Source organism: Saccostrea cucullata, unplaced genomic scaffold (assembly GCF_032062105.1).
Source record: "Saccostrea cucullata isolate Sc308-1 unplaced genomic scaffold, CSIRO_AGI_Scuc_v1 ctg3809, whole genome shotgun sequence".
In the NCBI taxonomy this organism is placed as follows: Eukaryota; Metazoa; Mollusca; class Bivalvia; order Ostreida; family Ostreidae; genus Saccostrea; species Saccostrea cuccullata.
This window is the reverse complement of record NW_026926101.1, coordinates 253,996-271,262: the sequence shown is the minus strand read 5'-3', so window position 1 is coordinate 271,262 and position 17,267 is coordinate 253,996. Positions and strand designations below refer to the sequence as shown.

General features: G+C 34.9%; 1 protein-coding gene across 1 annotated transcript; it reads right to left on the bottom strand.

The window, feature by feature from the left end:
- Nucleotides 1-16,256: 16,256 nt before the first annotated feature.
- On the bottom strand, nucleotides 16,257-17,267 carry LOC134270774 (uncharacterized). Its single transcript, XM_062753013.1, has one exon. It carries the CDS (start codon nucleotides 17,265-17,267, stop codon nucleotides 16,257-16,259), a length of 1,011 nt encoding a protein of 336 aa, XP_062608997.1.

The window sequence follows — 17,267 nt, the reverse complement described above, 5'->3', positions numbered from 1 at the left end:
CCTGACCATCGAACGCCTCAACTTCCTTAGAGTTGTCTTCGATGTATTGCGGACAGAGATCGGATCCGGGCTTATGGCCAGCTTCCTTGCAAGCAGAACACCGCGGATTGTTTTGGCACAATTTGAATGAATGACTAGTTTCCCAGCAATTTGTGTAGGTTATTGGAGGTTTTTCGAAATGTTGCCCTCGATGGAAGATCTTACATTTAAGACCTGCGCAGTAGCTGAAACGAGGCAGGGCCTTGTTTTGCTCAAGGGGTTCTATATACAGGAATCTGTTGCCATTTAGAACGTTGGTCATTTTATTTGTTGTAGGATTTCTAATTTTTTCGAATTTAATTTCGCTTTTTGGATGCACTCCTAGCTTTTTGAGCATATCCTGTATAGCGGAGTCGTCCATGGAAAGTAGAATGTAGCAGATCGTAACTTTCAGGACTGGATCTTCTGGATCAGTAAGACCAGCTGAGTAGGGATTCGATTCGTACATTCTCACATGTTGGTTGTTGAGATCAAATCCGTCAATGATAAGTTTATCTCGGCTTTGTTTATCATTTAAGTAGATTCGCCAGAGGTCACGGTCCAATTGGACGCATTTAACCGTGTCCCCGATTGTTACGCTTACGGCATCTAATAAACTAAAATATGTAATTCTTTCATTGTTTGATTTTGGCAGTTCAGTCTTTTAGAAAAACTGGTTTCGTTAGTTTGTCCATGTTGCATACGGACGAAGTTCAATGAATACAAATTTTGAAATACTTGAATAGTAGTAGTGAGTAGATACTCACCGATGCGTCGTATAAATACGTCGAGACAAAATCCTCACAAAAGTTACAAAGGTTACAGCTTGAAATGCAAATAAACAAATAAATATCACAATAATTCACACTATATACACTTTCCGCGCAGAAATATGCACTCCAGAAGTGTTTAAACTTCCAAAACTGTCAAAAAGACGAGAGCTAGAAGAAAAGCGTCCTTCCACCTACTCGTCACGTGACTTTCTTCGCAGCTAATTGTCTGATCAACATCTCCTTCAGTGGGTGAATTTGAGAGATTGTTGGCTGATGAGTGTCGCACAATGTCACTGTCCTTAGAGGCTTCAAAACCACAACAAGGTCCTCAAGAATTCTTCTGAAACAGTCACTATGACTTTCAGCTTTTTCTTGAACTCGTTTTAAAGAAGAGCTGCAATTACTGCAGGCTGTTGTTCAGTATATCTCGCAACCATATCATAGGTACTGTTCCATCTAGTCTAAACATCAATAATTAACTTGTGGGACGGAAGTTAACCACAGTTTGCTGCGTTGCAAATATGGCTGATGCAGGGAACTTCGATGAAAGAAACTCACAATACGCCTCACACGTGCAAGTTTTCCATCAAGTTGAGTGACTTTAAAGCCTCTGTGTGTGGCAAGATTCACTGTGTGAGCAAAACATCGTACATGTTGATGCACACCTTCTGCTATGGACACTGCAGTAACTATATTACTTACATTGTCTGTTGTGATGGAAATGGGTTTTTGTCGTTTTAAATTCCGAAATTCTATGGCAAAATTCTCCTACACATTTGTTAGATTCTGTCCTGTGTGGGCCTCAGGGAGATGTTTTGCTTGCAAAGTGTAATTGACAATTGAGAAATTTGGGTCGTAGAAATGTGCTGTGATTGCTATATAAGATTGAGTTGCTGACGACGGATTTTTCCGTTGTTTCACGATCATGACAATGAGCACACGGCGGATGTGACCGGTCGGCGAGGGATGCTCGCTCCTCCTGGCACATGATCTCACCTCTGATGTTTCGGAGGTACGCGTTTGCTCTGCTCCTCTTTCATATTGTTTTATGGACTTTGATATTGGATGCTGTTCGTTATCTCCATATCCTTCTTGCTCTAGAAGTCCAGCCATATGTAGTAAGTGATGTATTCTCAGCAGTCTTCAGACTATCTCTAAATCTCTTGGGTTATTAAAGATTTGATCGAAGGAATTACAGTTTGAGTAAAGTAAGTTCTGCTGGGTAATTCATACCTTGGTTCTAATATATTAATAAGATATCTAAACCCATCATTGCCAATAAAAGAAAAAAGTCTCATGTTTTTCACAATAAATCCACCAATAGCTTTGTTATGTTCACTGGCCTAGGGGATTTAAAAGTTAACTTTCAATTGTTTTGAGACTTAGTACATCCTGAAGTCTGAGTTGACCGGTTTGATGAGTTGTTGATTTAGATGATTCTGCCTGATTCTTACTGCCTTCCGATTTTACCTGTTCTTTAGTGAGTGACGTCTATATTTTAGTACCAGTAGTTACAGGTATATCTATGCCATGTTTTCGTTTCAAGTGCGTAACATATTACTTGTGTTGCCTGCCTTGTAACTTACGTCTGTAAGATATATTCTGCAGATTGTTCGCTCTGCTTCCTGTGCATTGTTTTCTTCCGTTGACATTGGGAATCTGAAATGTTTCCAAACTGGAGAACGGAATTTCGCAAGGACGTTCTCTTAATTGTAAAACGTCTTCTGCACATTGTAAATTGTAGCCGGACTTGACTGAATTATTGTTTGCGTCTGCCTCTTGGATCTTGTTTTTTAATTGAGCGTGTTTTATGAATGTCGATTCCGATTTATTTCCGATCCCGAACTAAAAATGAACCGAACCGAAAATTGAGATTTTGAACCGGGGATCGAACCAAGAAAAAGTACCGCGGTGAACTGTTTCACTCCTATTAATAATAATACCAGAGAATACATGTATATGTAAATAATACTATCACAGAAAGGTTCTAACATACATGTAGTTCTACACATTCTAGATCTTGTTCTAATCGGAAAATTATTCGGGGTTTCCCATTTGGATTTCAAAAGAAATCTTTTTTTAAGTTCGTACTTTTAAATTCTGGTGAGGATTGTTCTTCATGACTGTATTTACAAAACTTACATCTTATAAGTTTTATTGATCTGCAGCAATTTACTTCTGCACCTCCTATTTTACTTTTTGATCTGTCACCTATTTCAGGTCTCTCATAGCAAAACAATGGAATTTGCCATAATGATCAAAGAGAAGCAGAGGGTATCATTTTGTGAGTTCAGATCAATACTTGCTCAAAATACCTCTACTTTATTGTTATTATATACATGTATTTGACTCTAAACGGAGAGCTTCATATATGGGCCTTGTCTACGAATTATTGGTAGCTTTGCAAACCTTTTACTATAAAAGTTTTGAAATGTTAAACAAAATTACACAATTGTTTAATTTTTTTTGGTTGTTAATCTGAATTCATATGTCAAGAGAATTTTTTTTCTCAAGATCTTAAACAATGGCACAGAAAAGGGAGCATCCCCTCGCAAATTATAGAGCTAAGTTAAACATCAAAGCAGATTCGACATTGATCCCTCTTCAATTTACATCACTTCCGTTTCGACCAGAACATGACCCACAAACACACACACATACGATTGCATTACTTTATCCTTTGCAAACCCGTTGCAAGGGTACAATTACATGTATGCACTACGTAAGATATGAACGTTGATTCCATGGGTGTTAATGGCATCTCTGAATCCATGTTCGTAACGACGTTTTAAGCTGTTAATGAAGCAATTTGTATATTTCTTTAATTTTGACTTCACCGAAAACTAAATTTAGTGAAGCATCAAATTAAATCACGACCTGACTAGACCTGATCAGTACAGAAGACTTATGGTTGTTGGAATGGTCAACAAGGAATTTTATCTCCTCCGACAACCGCTTCTTTATCCTCCAGTTTTTGCAGTGTATCAAAGGTAACTCTACAGAATGTCCATATTATTGTTGAACCCTAAACCTATGCTTAATTACCAATAATATATTTCATTTATCGAAATTTAACCCTTACAGAAGATCCAGGTCATCCTGACCTTTGTTGGAATCACCCGAGATGGAAGAGTCAAAGTGTTTCTTCGTCTGAATGAGTGCAATTCTTGTCGTGTTATCTTGTTCACCATGACTAGTCTTCCACTCATCCAGCCGAAGAAAACGGGAGCAGTTCTACGAAGCTGAGGACTGCAAGAAGTAACAAAAAAGGTAAGTATGAAATTTTATTTTATTTTAGTTCTCTGATGCTATATGTGATCTGTAATGTTGTTTGTGGTAGTAATATCTAAAAGAAATATTTTTACTTATTCACCTATCTAAAGAAATAGGAATAGGTTATATACTCTGAATGGTAAAGACCCACATTATTATCCTACAGAGTAACCGATAATATGCAATATTTTTTAAAAAGAAGAATACTTACATAGCGAGGATTAAACTTTCTGCAATGCAAACTGAATATATTGGTACCCAAAGAAGGGGATACTCACTGGAAATACAATTGTGAAATATGAAAGAAAGGCCAAGGTTAAAGTTTTCTCATTAGTACGTAATTCTCCATGGTCAAGGTCAAAAGGTCAAGGTAATTGTTATCCAATTAAAGGTCTTGCCACAAAGATTACATATGTGAAGTATGAAAGCCCTAGCCTTAACTGTTAGGCCAAGGTTAAAAATTTTAAAACTCCAAGGTTATAGTCAAAGGGTCAAAGTTCTTGATATCAAATGTGGTTTAAATATTAAAGTATGAAAGCACTAGCCATAACCCTTAAAAAGTTATGGTATACATATGTTAGGTAGGAAGCCCTGGCCTTAACTGTTAAAAAGTTATGGCCAAGGTTAAAAAATTTAAAACCCCAAGGTCATGGTCAAAGTTCTTGATATCAAATGAAAGATCTTGTCACAATGATTAAAATTAATATTAAAAGTATGAAAGCACTAGCCATAACCGTTTAAAAGTTATGGTCAAGCTTTGCTTTTTAAAAGTAGGTCAAACTCCAAGGTCAAGGGATCAAAGTTTTTGGTATCCAATACAGGGTCTTCTCACAAGGATTACATATGTGAAGTTTGAAAGCACTAGCCTTTACCGTTCAAAAGTTATGGCCAGGGTTAAAGTTTTTCAAGAAATCTCCAAGGTCAAAAGGTCAAAGTTGTTGGTATCCAATGAAAGGTCTTTCCACAAAGAATACATATATGAAGCATAAAAATGGTATCTACAATTCAGAAGATATGGCCAAAGTAAAAGTTTGCAATTTTTGTGTAAAAGTAGGTCAAACTTCAAGGTCAAAAGGTCAAATTTGGTGGTTACCCGAAAAAAGGTCTTGTCACAAGGAATAGATATGTGAAATGTGAAAGTCATAGCTCCACTAAATCAAAAGTTATGGGCAAGATTGAAATTTTTGCGGACAAACAGATAGACACACGGAGAGACAGACAGACGGACGGACACGACAAAAACTATAAACCCCCGAAACTTCGTTAACGGGAGCATAAGAAAACCCTTAAGATTATTTTTCACGAAAATGCTGCAGTTAAAGCACATTCACAGTGTTTTCAAAAAGAGCCGGCAACCGGCAAAATTAACCGCCTGTAGTAGAAAATTTGCCGGCTGAGATTTCCGTCTTTAAAAAAAAAAATCTGCCGAATTACGAATTAACTTTGATTTAGTTAACATCAAAATCCCTATCATTACTGCGTTTGAAATTATGGCGCGTCAAGATAGCTACATATCGATGACCCAGAATATTATGTGAACTGGTTCCTACCACATGTCAGTCACGAATCATCAGAATGTCGAAGAGGAAAATAAACGATTTTTTTCTACCGGTACCCGTCACTAAGCTAGGTAAAGTAACAGTATTATCTATATATTTTTTTCTAGAGACAAGTCTATCTTTTTGGACATAATTATGTTCCCCAAACGAAGTTGGGGAACATATTGTTTTTACTCTGTTTCTTATTATTATTATTATTATTATTTTTCTTCTTCTTCCTGGAACTTTTTTGTCCGGGAATGATCTTGTAAACTGTTCGTCCGATGTAGGTAAAACCTTTTTAGGGTTAGTAGACATGTTATGTAGATTTGCGGAATCAAGGTCATTTTGCGCGCACGTGCTTGCAAGAGCGTGCACGTGCAACACGTGAAATGACCAATATAATAGATATAGCCACAACTGTTCTATTTTTAAATGAAATGCTTTGAAACTCATAATGTGAGGATATATTAGTAGTATAGACATGACGACATGGTGAAAATAGCAAGATCTCACGCGCATGCACGTGCACTTCGCTCTGATTGGCTGCAACTAAAGTCTCAATAACTTTCTTGTTTTTTGACGAAATCCTTTGAAATTTTGAACATAGCCATGCATTAGGATATCCTACAACATGAAATAAAGCAATTATCATGAAAACACGTGCATGCACGTGCGCTGCAATCTGATTGGCTGAAATTTTAAACAGCTATAACTCCCTTGGTTTTCAACCAAACAGGATTGGATTTGGAACATAGATAGATATAATGGACTTCTACAAGTAGGTATGGTCACCATGTACACGCATACACGTGCATGTACATGTGCTGCAATCTGAATGGCTGAAACTTTAAACAGCTATAACTCCCTTAGCTTTCACCCAAACGGGGTGGAATTTAGAACATAGATAGATGTAATGGACTTCTACAAGAAGGTATGGTCACCATGCTCATGCATGCACGTGCGTGCACGTGAAATGAGTAAAATCAAACAAACACTTGAATGAGCGTATTTTTTTTAAATAATTTTGGATTAAATACTTTAATATTCAGTATATTAAAAATATAGATTGTGTAGACAAGATGATATGATCATGACGCAAATGCATTCACATGTGCACGCGTGCAATGCTAAAGTTTAAATGATTTTTGTACACTTCTTTGTTAATGTTGTTAAAATCTCAGATGCATAGAGGTTGTCTTATTTAATGAAGCTTACAGGGAATATGGCACCAAAAGGGAGTTGGGGAGCGTTTGGGGAACATCTGTAACGGTCCCCGTTACAATTAGCACTAGTTTAACATTTATTTTAACTCCGTTATTCGAGATTCTTTCAAGGCACATGTAAAGTGATGTACCAGAATTTTTTTTCGGACATAACTTGAAATGATTTTTATTTCATTCTAAAAGGAAGTCAAAATTATTTTTCTACATTTAAGAAGCAGATTACCTGAAAGTACTTACTTTGATCTCTTTCAGACTATAACTTCTTTGTTCCCGAATAAATATATTGAATATATTTAATCAGGTTCAGTACAATCTCTTTATTAAGCTATATAGCTTTAAAAAGCTATATAGCTTAATAAAGCTATTACAAATAGCTTTATTTAGCTATTTCCTGAGTATAAAATTCAAAAAAAATTATTAAAAATCGAAAACTCAAAAGCGTATTCTGAGTTGTCATGTTATACATGGGCATGTGAGAAATACTCACAAACAAAAACCAAAGTACAAAAGCGCGTCTCCCGAGGAGAATAATAGAGAGAAATTCTGGAAGTTGGCGAAGTAGGTCTTCAAATCGCCAGTAAAAGGTGTAATAAGCGATTAAGAACGAGGAATTACCTGTACCTGCACGACTTTCAATGGCTGCATCTAGAGAACCAACACTGGATGTTCTGTTATGCAGCTAGTTGCAGAAGAAAACCAGTTAACGGTAAATTATACGTTTTCTTAGTTGAAAGTATGGCGGCCAACTTTTACATTTAATACCTAATAATATGAAATATCTACTCGTATGGTAACGCTAGCATTAAGGTATCACACCGGTAATTGTTTTCACTATATAATTCTATATAGAATAAAAAAATCGTTAAAAATCAGGTATTTGTTTACATGAAAAAATATTTAGCAGGAGGTGTTAAACATTACCTGTCACATTAGCTGACACCAAAAAACAGGGTACCCACACGGCATTTTCGGACTTTTTCCATCTGCAAACAGGGCTACCCTCAAATCCACGTGTTTTCACTTTGTTTATAAACACCTACTTAAAACAGTACAATATAAGCAGGGAAGTCGAGTGCATCACAGGAAGTAGCCTCCCATGCCCTGAAAAAAATTGTTCCTGTCAAAAACCTTTATTTATTCACAAAGTACATAAAATTTACTAGGCACAGGTACCAAAGTTGTAAAAATGGCTTGGAAGAAAATAGAAAAACGTCTCAAAGGAAAAGAAAATTAATTTTATATATATGGACCTACATTTGACTAAGTTCATTTTGATTGGTCAATTACCGGTGTGATACCTTGAAGGACCTTTGAAGATGTTCGATTTTTTTCATATTTGCACCTGAGATTCATTAAATAATTGTCCCCAACATCCTTAAGTCTGGTGATCTAAATCCCCTTATTTCTGAAGATATGAAGCATTTATCTCCCTTACTCCAGAGCAGTCAAGAATAACACACAGAGCACTCTGGAAGCAGTTTTTTGTGCATCTTTTGAAGCAGAATTTCATCATTAAAAGAATAAGCTTGGCAACCAATTTTTTATCTGTGGAGAGTATATGCTTTGTTCTTCACAACAAACAAAAAAGAGGTTACAAGTCTAAGACCATTATGTAATTATTACATAACAAAGTTGCATTTTCCCCTTCAAACAATGAACAAAAATACAGAAATTGTTAAATTTTGGGTTGATAATGAAAACTGTATCTGGTCAATTTATGTTCCAAATAAAGCCTAGGTATTTGTCTACAAGCTGCTGTGCAGAAGTTTATCTAAATGCTGTGTTGTAACTCAGGGCAGTCTAAATGATATCAGCATCTAGGGAGGTTCTTGACAGCTCCAACACTCCAATAAACTGGCTTTGATGATAAGAAAATGGAGACAACAATTCAGATGTAATTTATTGTTGTGATTTATGCAACTGGCTTTCTCTTAAGACACAAATTAGCCATGAAATTTCAATTTAACATGCATAATCATTCTCTTTTCATGGATTGACTCAGGAATTCCAAAGGTGTTTAATGAACTTCCATGATTTATGCAAGATTACATCTTTCTGTTGCACCAAATTTACATAAAAAATAAAAATTTAAATTTTAAAATATAAATATTAAACATTTTTATGGGTTTGAACACTTTTGTATGTGACAAAATGCATCACAGAGACCAGTTTCAGGACATCCTCCATGATTCTTTGAGGTGGGTGGGTGTACAAAAACTGCTGATAAAATTTATAGGAGGTGATCTGAGAAGAAAGGTGCACCTTATTAGCTGAATTATAGTTATTCTGATATTTTAATTATGTAAATAATGAGGACCTCCTCATCCAGCCCGGACTCGGTCATTGTGAAATAAACATGTCAAAAGGTGACCCAAAGAATTTATCTATCTTCTTTTATCTCTGAAAAAAAATTGTTTTTATTTAATCCTTTACTATTAATGGAATTTTAAAACTTAATGATCATTTATATGTGTAATACAGCTGTAAAAAAGATCATATGGGAGGTTATTGATCTTGCCAAACTCCTTGGCTATCTATCCCCCAAAGCATTGCAATCATGCCTTGATGCCAATGACCATCATAAGGCTATTCAGTTTATAGAGATTCTGCTTTTTGGTACAGGTCAGTTCATAAAATGAATAGATAAATTGTGCACAGGGGCGCTCATGCACAATGCGAATTTAATCTTTCTTATCAGTAAAATCTAATTCATTTAATTTTAATTCCCCTTAATTAAATTGATAATTTAATTTCGTAAATATAGGGGATGAATTCCTGCATCCATACGTGCAGTAAGCACGTAAGTAAGAATGCTTTGAAAGACAAGTCAAACCTTCAGCCACCGATTGTTTTAAATGGTGCCAGGGTATACAGGATCCAAATTACAAGTATATAGTTTATCAATGTGTGTCAGTTTATAAAAGAAATATTACAAATATATATTATATCTCTTAATATTTTTACAATTATATAGGTTTCTATTGGAAGCCATTTTTACTTACACACTAGCGGTGTACTTCTTCCGTGCTGGCATCAGACGCAATAACACAGATGTCATACGGACATCAAGGGTAAAGTTTTCCCCAATTTACTTTGGTATTGCAAAAACCAATTACCAGAAAATTGAGGTTGTAGACACCATTACCAGACTGTGTGTTCCCCCAGAAATTAAAGAATACGTTCAGCAGCATGAATCTTTTTCTCGTAAGATATTATTCCAAGAGCACTTTTGATGAAAAAAATCACTGCACTTATATATTTATATTATACAGAACATAGTCATTTCTTCATATACTATATATAAAGTGGATATTGTGTGTTCCGAACATTGTATATCTTAAAAAGATGCTTGCTTTCTTGTTCGTAAATTATATAGAATCAGGTCATCCAAGCAAGGGAGAAGGCTGCGACTTTATTCTAGAGGCCAAAAACAGACAAGCCAAAAGTTGGATCCCAACTGGAGCGCCAAAAGAAAAACACTGGCAACAGTCATGTAGAAATTTAGATACAATGGAAGAAGTCAGTACTTTTGCTATTTAATATTGCAAAAATTGCATATTTAACAACTCAAATTAACAAAAATGCATGAATTCTAATGATGAAAAGGACACATGTACTTTTGCTATTTAATATTGCAAAAACTGCATATTTGTCCTCACACAATCAGTCTGGATTGCCTTCTCCTGTCTTTTTCTCTTCCTGCTGATCAGTGGGTAGACCTAGGTCGGGGTTTTCTTGTGGAAGTGGGTGAATTTCAGCCTGAATAGTGCGGTCGGAATTAGTAACAGATGATTTATGAGGTTTGGGGGATGGATCAGAAGCCGTTGGAGAGGAGACAGAGGGGGTTTGTACAGATAAAATTGGAGAGTGGGTGATAGATGACGAGGGTGGAGCTGTGTTAGAAGACAAAGATAGCACTGGGCAGATAAAAGTTGAGGAGAGGGTTGAAGGAGAATGTGAAGATTCACAATTAGAATGCACATTCAGACTGCTCTTTTGAAGCACACCAGTCAAAGCCTAAAATCAATTTTAACATTTACACATTTTTATTTATTTGTATTAAAGCACGTGCACCTTAATTCAAATTAAAAAAAAAATATAACAATAAATTACCTCTTTAAATGATGACGTTGAGAAAGTTGACATCTTTCCTGATGGAGATTTTATGACTATTAATAACTCACACTTAGTGAGATCTTGCAGTTCCTTTGCCTGACAATTGAATGAAATGAAATGAAATTTTATTTCATTTATATGTCTTGAAAAAAAAACACCTTTTAATGTCAAAATAATTTTTATACTATAATTCCTACTAAAAGTGTCCAACTTAATTTCCTTTGTAATAGTGATAAGATTTTAAAAAAAAAAATTAATTATTTATCCATACTATTTCATTTTATGGCATTATATTCATTCGATTAATTTTTTTTATTTATTCATTCATTTACTATTAAGATAAAGATAAATAGGACGAATTTATTTATTCTATTAAATTAATTCATTTATTGTTTTTTTTTCTTTTTTTTATTTATTGTAGATTAAGAAAAATGTTAAAAAACAACTGAACATCAGAGATGAATCTGGTGATATTTATCACACCGATCTCCAGAATGAAATTTGTCAGTGGCGAGCTGAATTGAGAAACTCAGATTATCTGTGCACCCCATTTCAGGAAAGAGAGCATACCAGCCTATCCAATAAAACACTGGATAAAGACCTTATAAATTTCTCTCAAAAATGTAAAGAGAACAGATCTCTCTATTTACAGGAAACTTTCAAGAGAAATTCTTTAAATTTCTCTTCCGTTTCTTTAGAACCATTTTTTTTTCAAAACATCAGACAGATCTACATTCAATTCTATTCAGAGCAAAACAAAAGCTGAAATTACGACAAAGATAGAAACCGTGATTGAGGAATTAATGGATTTGGATTTTGAAGTTGGTAAGCCTGATGTAAATTTCAGATCAAAATTAATAATCAATTTTTAATATTGCATACATCTAATACTTTAAGACACCAAACGTTATTGAGATTTTCTTTTTATTATTGTTTTCATAAGGAGAAGAAAAGGAAACGAAATGGAAGAAGCAAATAGGAGTGGCACGAAAGCGCTATACATCCAATTCTATAAAGAAATTTTAGAAATTTCAGAAAGTTTACAAGACAAGAAATATTGAAGGTGAATATATTAATCATTTTTATGTGTATAAAATTTATATTTACTTTCTTCAGGATGGTATTCTTTCTCTTGTAAACAGCATCTGCCCTTCTTTGATCTTTTTCAATGTATCCTTCTTCTATTTTCCCCTTTCTTGGTCTTCCTCTCTTTTTTTTTTTTTTGCCCTTTTCTGTTTTGTCCAGGGTTAATTTTTACCATCCTATTCATTATTTTAAATAAATATTTCTTTTTATTTCTTCAAAATTATTTAAACTCTATGTATTAATAAAGAAAAACACGAAATAATGAATACAAATTATGTTTATTGTAGTTTACGATTAAACATTTTTTATACGGAAATTTCATAGCAATATATGTATTCTTGACTCATTTGATCCTCCGTAGATTTTGGCCTGCAAGATGACGATTCGCCTGAATCCGCATCTGATCAAGACATATACCTCTTCGTGTAAGTGTTGTCATCTTGTTTGTGATACTTTTTTTTAATTGTTAACATTGGAACTAATTGTTCACATCATCAGAAAAAAGATTTTGAAAAATCATTAAAAAATTGACACATAATTTTGAAGGTTTTGCGATTAACTATTCCGTACATTATACATAGGAAGATTATTATTGCATTCTTACCATGTTCAAACAGTCTTCTTATATCTTTTTCTTGTGATGCTCGTAAGAATTCAAAAAAATAGAAAGAAAATTCTCCTCGGGAGGCGCGCTATTATACTTTGGTTTTTGTTTGTGAGTATATCTCACACGCCCATGTATAACATGACAACAACTCAGAATGCGCTTTTGAGTTTTTGATTTTTAATATTTTTTTTTAAATTTTATACACAGGAAATAGCTAAATAAAGCTATTTGTAATAGCTTTATTAAGCTATATAGCTTTTTAAAGCTATATAGCTAAATAAAGAGATGGTACTGGACCTGATTAATATAAAAGAACATTTTATCTAGGTTTCTTAAAAAATATTTATGATAATTATATACTGTATTCAGTTTTGATTTCGTCATTTCTGAAAGATACAAATGTACCTCCAACAGATGTTCGTTAGCTAATTCACACAAGCGAACAAGTTCTATTTTCCTCCGCAAACGACACTGTATGCCTCTTTCTTGAAGATACTTCTTTAAATCTGGGACTTGCCAGCAAAAGAAATCATCGTCCTTGTCCATTTCTCAACCTAGTTTATGATTATTGTGCAGAAAAATGACTGAAAAGCTATCAATTTAACTTGTTTCGATGGTAAACAATGTAAACCGGAAGTACCCTTGTGGAACATTTTTGATGCGGCGTGACTTAAAAGTGGAATAAAAACGGTGTTCCGGCATAACTCAAAACGCGGCTATTGATTTGGGACTTTTGGGCAACCATCAGTTACATATGCTTCAAAGCCTTGTTATTTTGTACAATAATATTCAAAACTTTGACCTGCCATTTCTTCAAACGTTTCCAGCAGCAAGGTCTTCTTGAGAAATTTTAAGAAAAGTTTAAGGAATATAAAAATACTTTGGTCAGATTGTTTTGAGAGAAAAGTTATGATGAACACAATGCTTTTTCTGATATTTATACAGTATAATGTCAACTCCTCACTACTTCCATTAGAACAAGGCAAATATCTACACTGATCTCTCAAAGACTTTAAGCTAAAAACAAGTCTGAACAAGCTAAATCTCAAACATAAGCATGAACTCCTTAGTGGGGTTAAGATTGTCTTTTGTGTCTTTTTTAATGGCACCAAGAATAATGAAGCCTCAGAAAACCATTGGCAAAGTTGTTTAGCAATTGATCTCTTCTTTATAAAGTTCATCCTAAGTATTTCCGTACAACAAAATTGTTTGTTTGCGTGCTTTACTTACTAGAAATAGAATCTAAATGTCTGTTATACTACAATTATTCTTTTTATTCCCCATAAGGCATTTCAATAAGTTGTATTTATTCCCCTAAATGGAACTCTTCTACTGTGTTTAATACGCATGCGCTAAAAATAAGTCACTTCCGCGGGCATTCTTGACATGATGGACAATCAAACAAAAAGCGCAGTTCTAGATATCGGTCCAGTAAGTTGCGCTGCATATGAAGCAAATTAAGAGGTAAAACGAAAGGGACGTGTCATCAGTCTTCACAGATTTCCTAGCGACACAGAGAAGAAATAAATATGGCTACAGCGGGCTAGATTAATGCCTTAAAACTTTAACTACATAAAAATTCTTATAATTATTTGTTCAGCACATTTTGTAAATAAAGAAGACCAATCTGCAGACTATCCATTACCTTCGATTTTCCCTACCAAGACGTTTACAACATCGGTATGAATTTTCAACAGCTGTTCTTTCAGTAATCAGTTTCGTTTTTTGTTGTAAGGTGTTGGATGGGGGACTAACACAGCGCCTTACTATACAGATCAATACAAATCCAGAGAGAAATCAATTTTAAAAATTACAAATCATTTGATTTCTTTTTAATTCACAAACACATTGACAGTATGTATTTTGCAGATGCTTAAATCTACCTTGAACATATAAGAATGTACTTAGTGATAAGGGGCTGTACAATACACAACTCTAGAACATGAGGACATAAGGGGAAAGGGGGACGATATTAAATCATAAAACGATTTTATTTTTATCAACTCATGATATACTATGATTATGATAACTTTATAATTTTAAACATATTTTTTTAGTGAGTGTGTGTGGGGATGTTATGATGAAAAACCTATCAACTCAAAAATTCCACTTTTCACTCCAGGCACCCAAAAGTTCAAGTTTTCCTATCTCTCAGCCAGATGTACAAGATGCAGCTGCTTGAGATAGTGAGCATAGATTACAAGAATAGTCTTGAAAATTAGGTTACTACTTACTATAATATAGCTGCAGAACTGTAGCTCTCTGCATGAGAAAATTCGGACAGATGAAGATAGAGCTACAGATCCATGCGTTGTAGAAACCTTCGATTTACGCCGCCGATTTTTTTTACATTTCAGGTATCATATCTTATATTTATGTTTTCTTCAGGTTTAAAGTATCCGATAATTAACCGTATATTTAACTCGTATTCCTAAATGTTTGTTTATCATTCAAATGTTCAAGAAGAGCCGTTTGGGATTATGGACGTAGAAATGGAAATCTTCTAGGCCTACATTCCAAAACCATGATGGACTATTTCGGACCGTTGAAAGGTAAATAAAGTATCAATAATTGGAGTAAATCACATGATTAATAATTATCGAATACCATTCTAAAGGTAAACGAAAGCATAAACTAGAAAAAAATTATGCCGTTTTTAAAAATTATGGATCTGTAGGCTTAGTTTTTGTTTAATCTGTTCGAAGTTTTGGCTGTTTGTGACGTCACATTGAGAAAATTACGTCAATATGTAGATCACTTGTGACTCAGTATTAGTCGAGCAACGAACAGCTGTAAAGATAAACCGGAAAATTAATGAAATCCCTTTGCAGTAGTTTATAATCATGTGTACACGGTTTCCGAAGACAAAAAGACTAGTCAGAGGCTTATATTAGTCAATAGTATTGGATTGATTGATTAAGTGAAGGATAGGATATGTTTTAAATTGATGTTTGTTGTGTTGTTGCCCAGTGTAAGCAAGCTGGAGACGAGATGTGTCATTTGTTAAGCAATTTGATATGAAAGATCGCCAATACAGTTAGAAAAATAGTTGAATATATTAACAATAACATAATTATTTAATCCCTAAAATATCGTTGACTTTAGACTTTAAGCATATCAGATATGATAAAAATGAGGCACTCACTCCTTATCCACAAATTGAATAAACAACGCCCCCAGACAGACGAATTGGGTTATAATGGTCACCATGCTTATTCTGGAAAAAGATATCCTTATCCACAACTACTATTTCCGAGATTTGTCCATTTCTGACAAATGAACTGTTGTTATAAAAAAAAAAATACTCGCATGGTATTAAGAAATATAAGAGTCGGAAAAATCTCTTAGCTTCTATGACAGAACGCTACAAAGCATGTCACGTGACCACCTAGATCACGTAATTATTATGTACATAATATTCTAACCCAGAGACCATGAAATTAACAATTTTCAAAGAGGCACCATTGCTTATCATAATTATAAACTTTGCATGCTTATTCTATTTACTTAATACCAGAGGTAGATCAGAGTAACAAAGAGAAAATGCACTTCCACTTTATAAACAGTTGTGTACCCCACTCCAAAGGAACCACTGAGGGGCATGAAATCAACAATTTTGCTACATGCACTTTTCTTCATCATAAATATGTATACTTGGATCATTGACATAATTCCTAGAAGCAAAGGTAATACTTCGTCCTTGGTGTCTGCTGCGTTCATGAAAGTGTCGGATGATAAGCCTTGTTACATGAGACTTCCTTGGTAAAATGATTGGATGCTTAACATAAGACGTAAATTCTCCCTTCCGCAAACGACCACCGACTCGCAAAACATCATTATAATCCAGAAATGGGTCAAGTCGGTAAAGGGAGGATGTCCTTCGAACGGATTTCTTCCTGTTAACTTCCTCACATCCCTTGATGTCGTTAAAAAAATTCAATTCTTCACTAAAGGCCTCTTTTTGAACTAATCTTACAATAGTCAATTCTGCTTCCTCTAATAATGCTACTGGCAATCCTTGCTCTTTGCAAAGCACTGCGTCTGTCCCCTTCTGACAAGCATCCTTCCTAAGTAATGACTTAAACTTAAGACAGTTCGCTATGAGTCTCTTGGCATGGGTCCAATCAGAATAACGTTCTAAATGGTCCATTAATGATGTACACTCCGTAAGTTCTACCTTCGTCTCGAACACCTGACAACGCTTAACCTCTGGGTCATCATCCGATAAACTTGGCATGCTGACAGGCTTAACAGTAAATGGTAAACTGGACTCCCATAGAAACTTCGGTCCTCTGAACCATTCCTTCCTCTTTCGTAACTCATCGGCTGTGACACCACGTGATGCCATGTCTGCTGGGTTCTCTGCTGAACTGATATAGTTCCACTGATATGGCTCTGTGTGATCACGAATCTGTTGAAGTCTGTTGGCAACAAAAACATGAAATCGCCGAGAATCATTAGCAATGTATCCCAGAACAACAGTGCTATCTGTCCAGAACCATTCAACAACATTGCTAATTTCAAGCTCATCGAGGAGTTGGGAGCTGACCGTAACAGAGACAAGAGCAGCAGTAAGTTCCAAACGAGGTATGGTTACTGGCTTGAGTGGCGTAACTCTGGATTTGGCCAT

Excerpts from the sequence above, each read along its gene's own strand:
- LOC134270774 (XM_062753013.1), bottom strand. The coding sequence starts at position 17,267 with ATGGCCAAATCCAGAGTTACGCCACTCAAGCCAGTAACCATACCTCGT.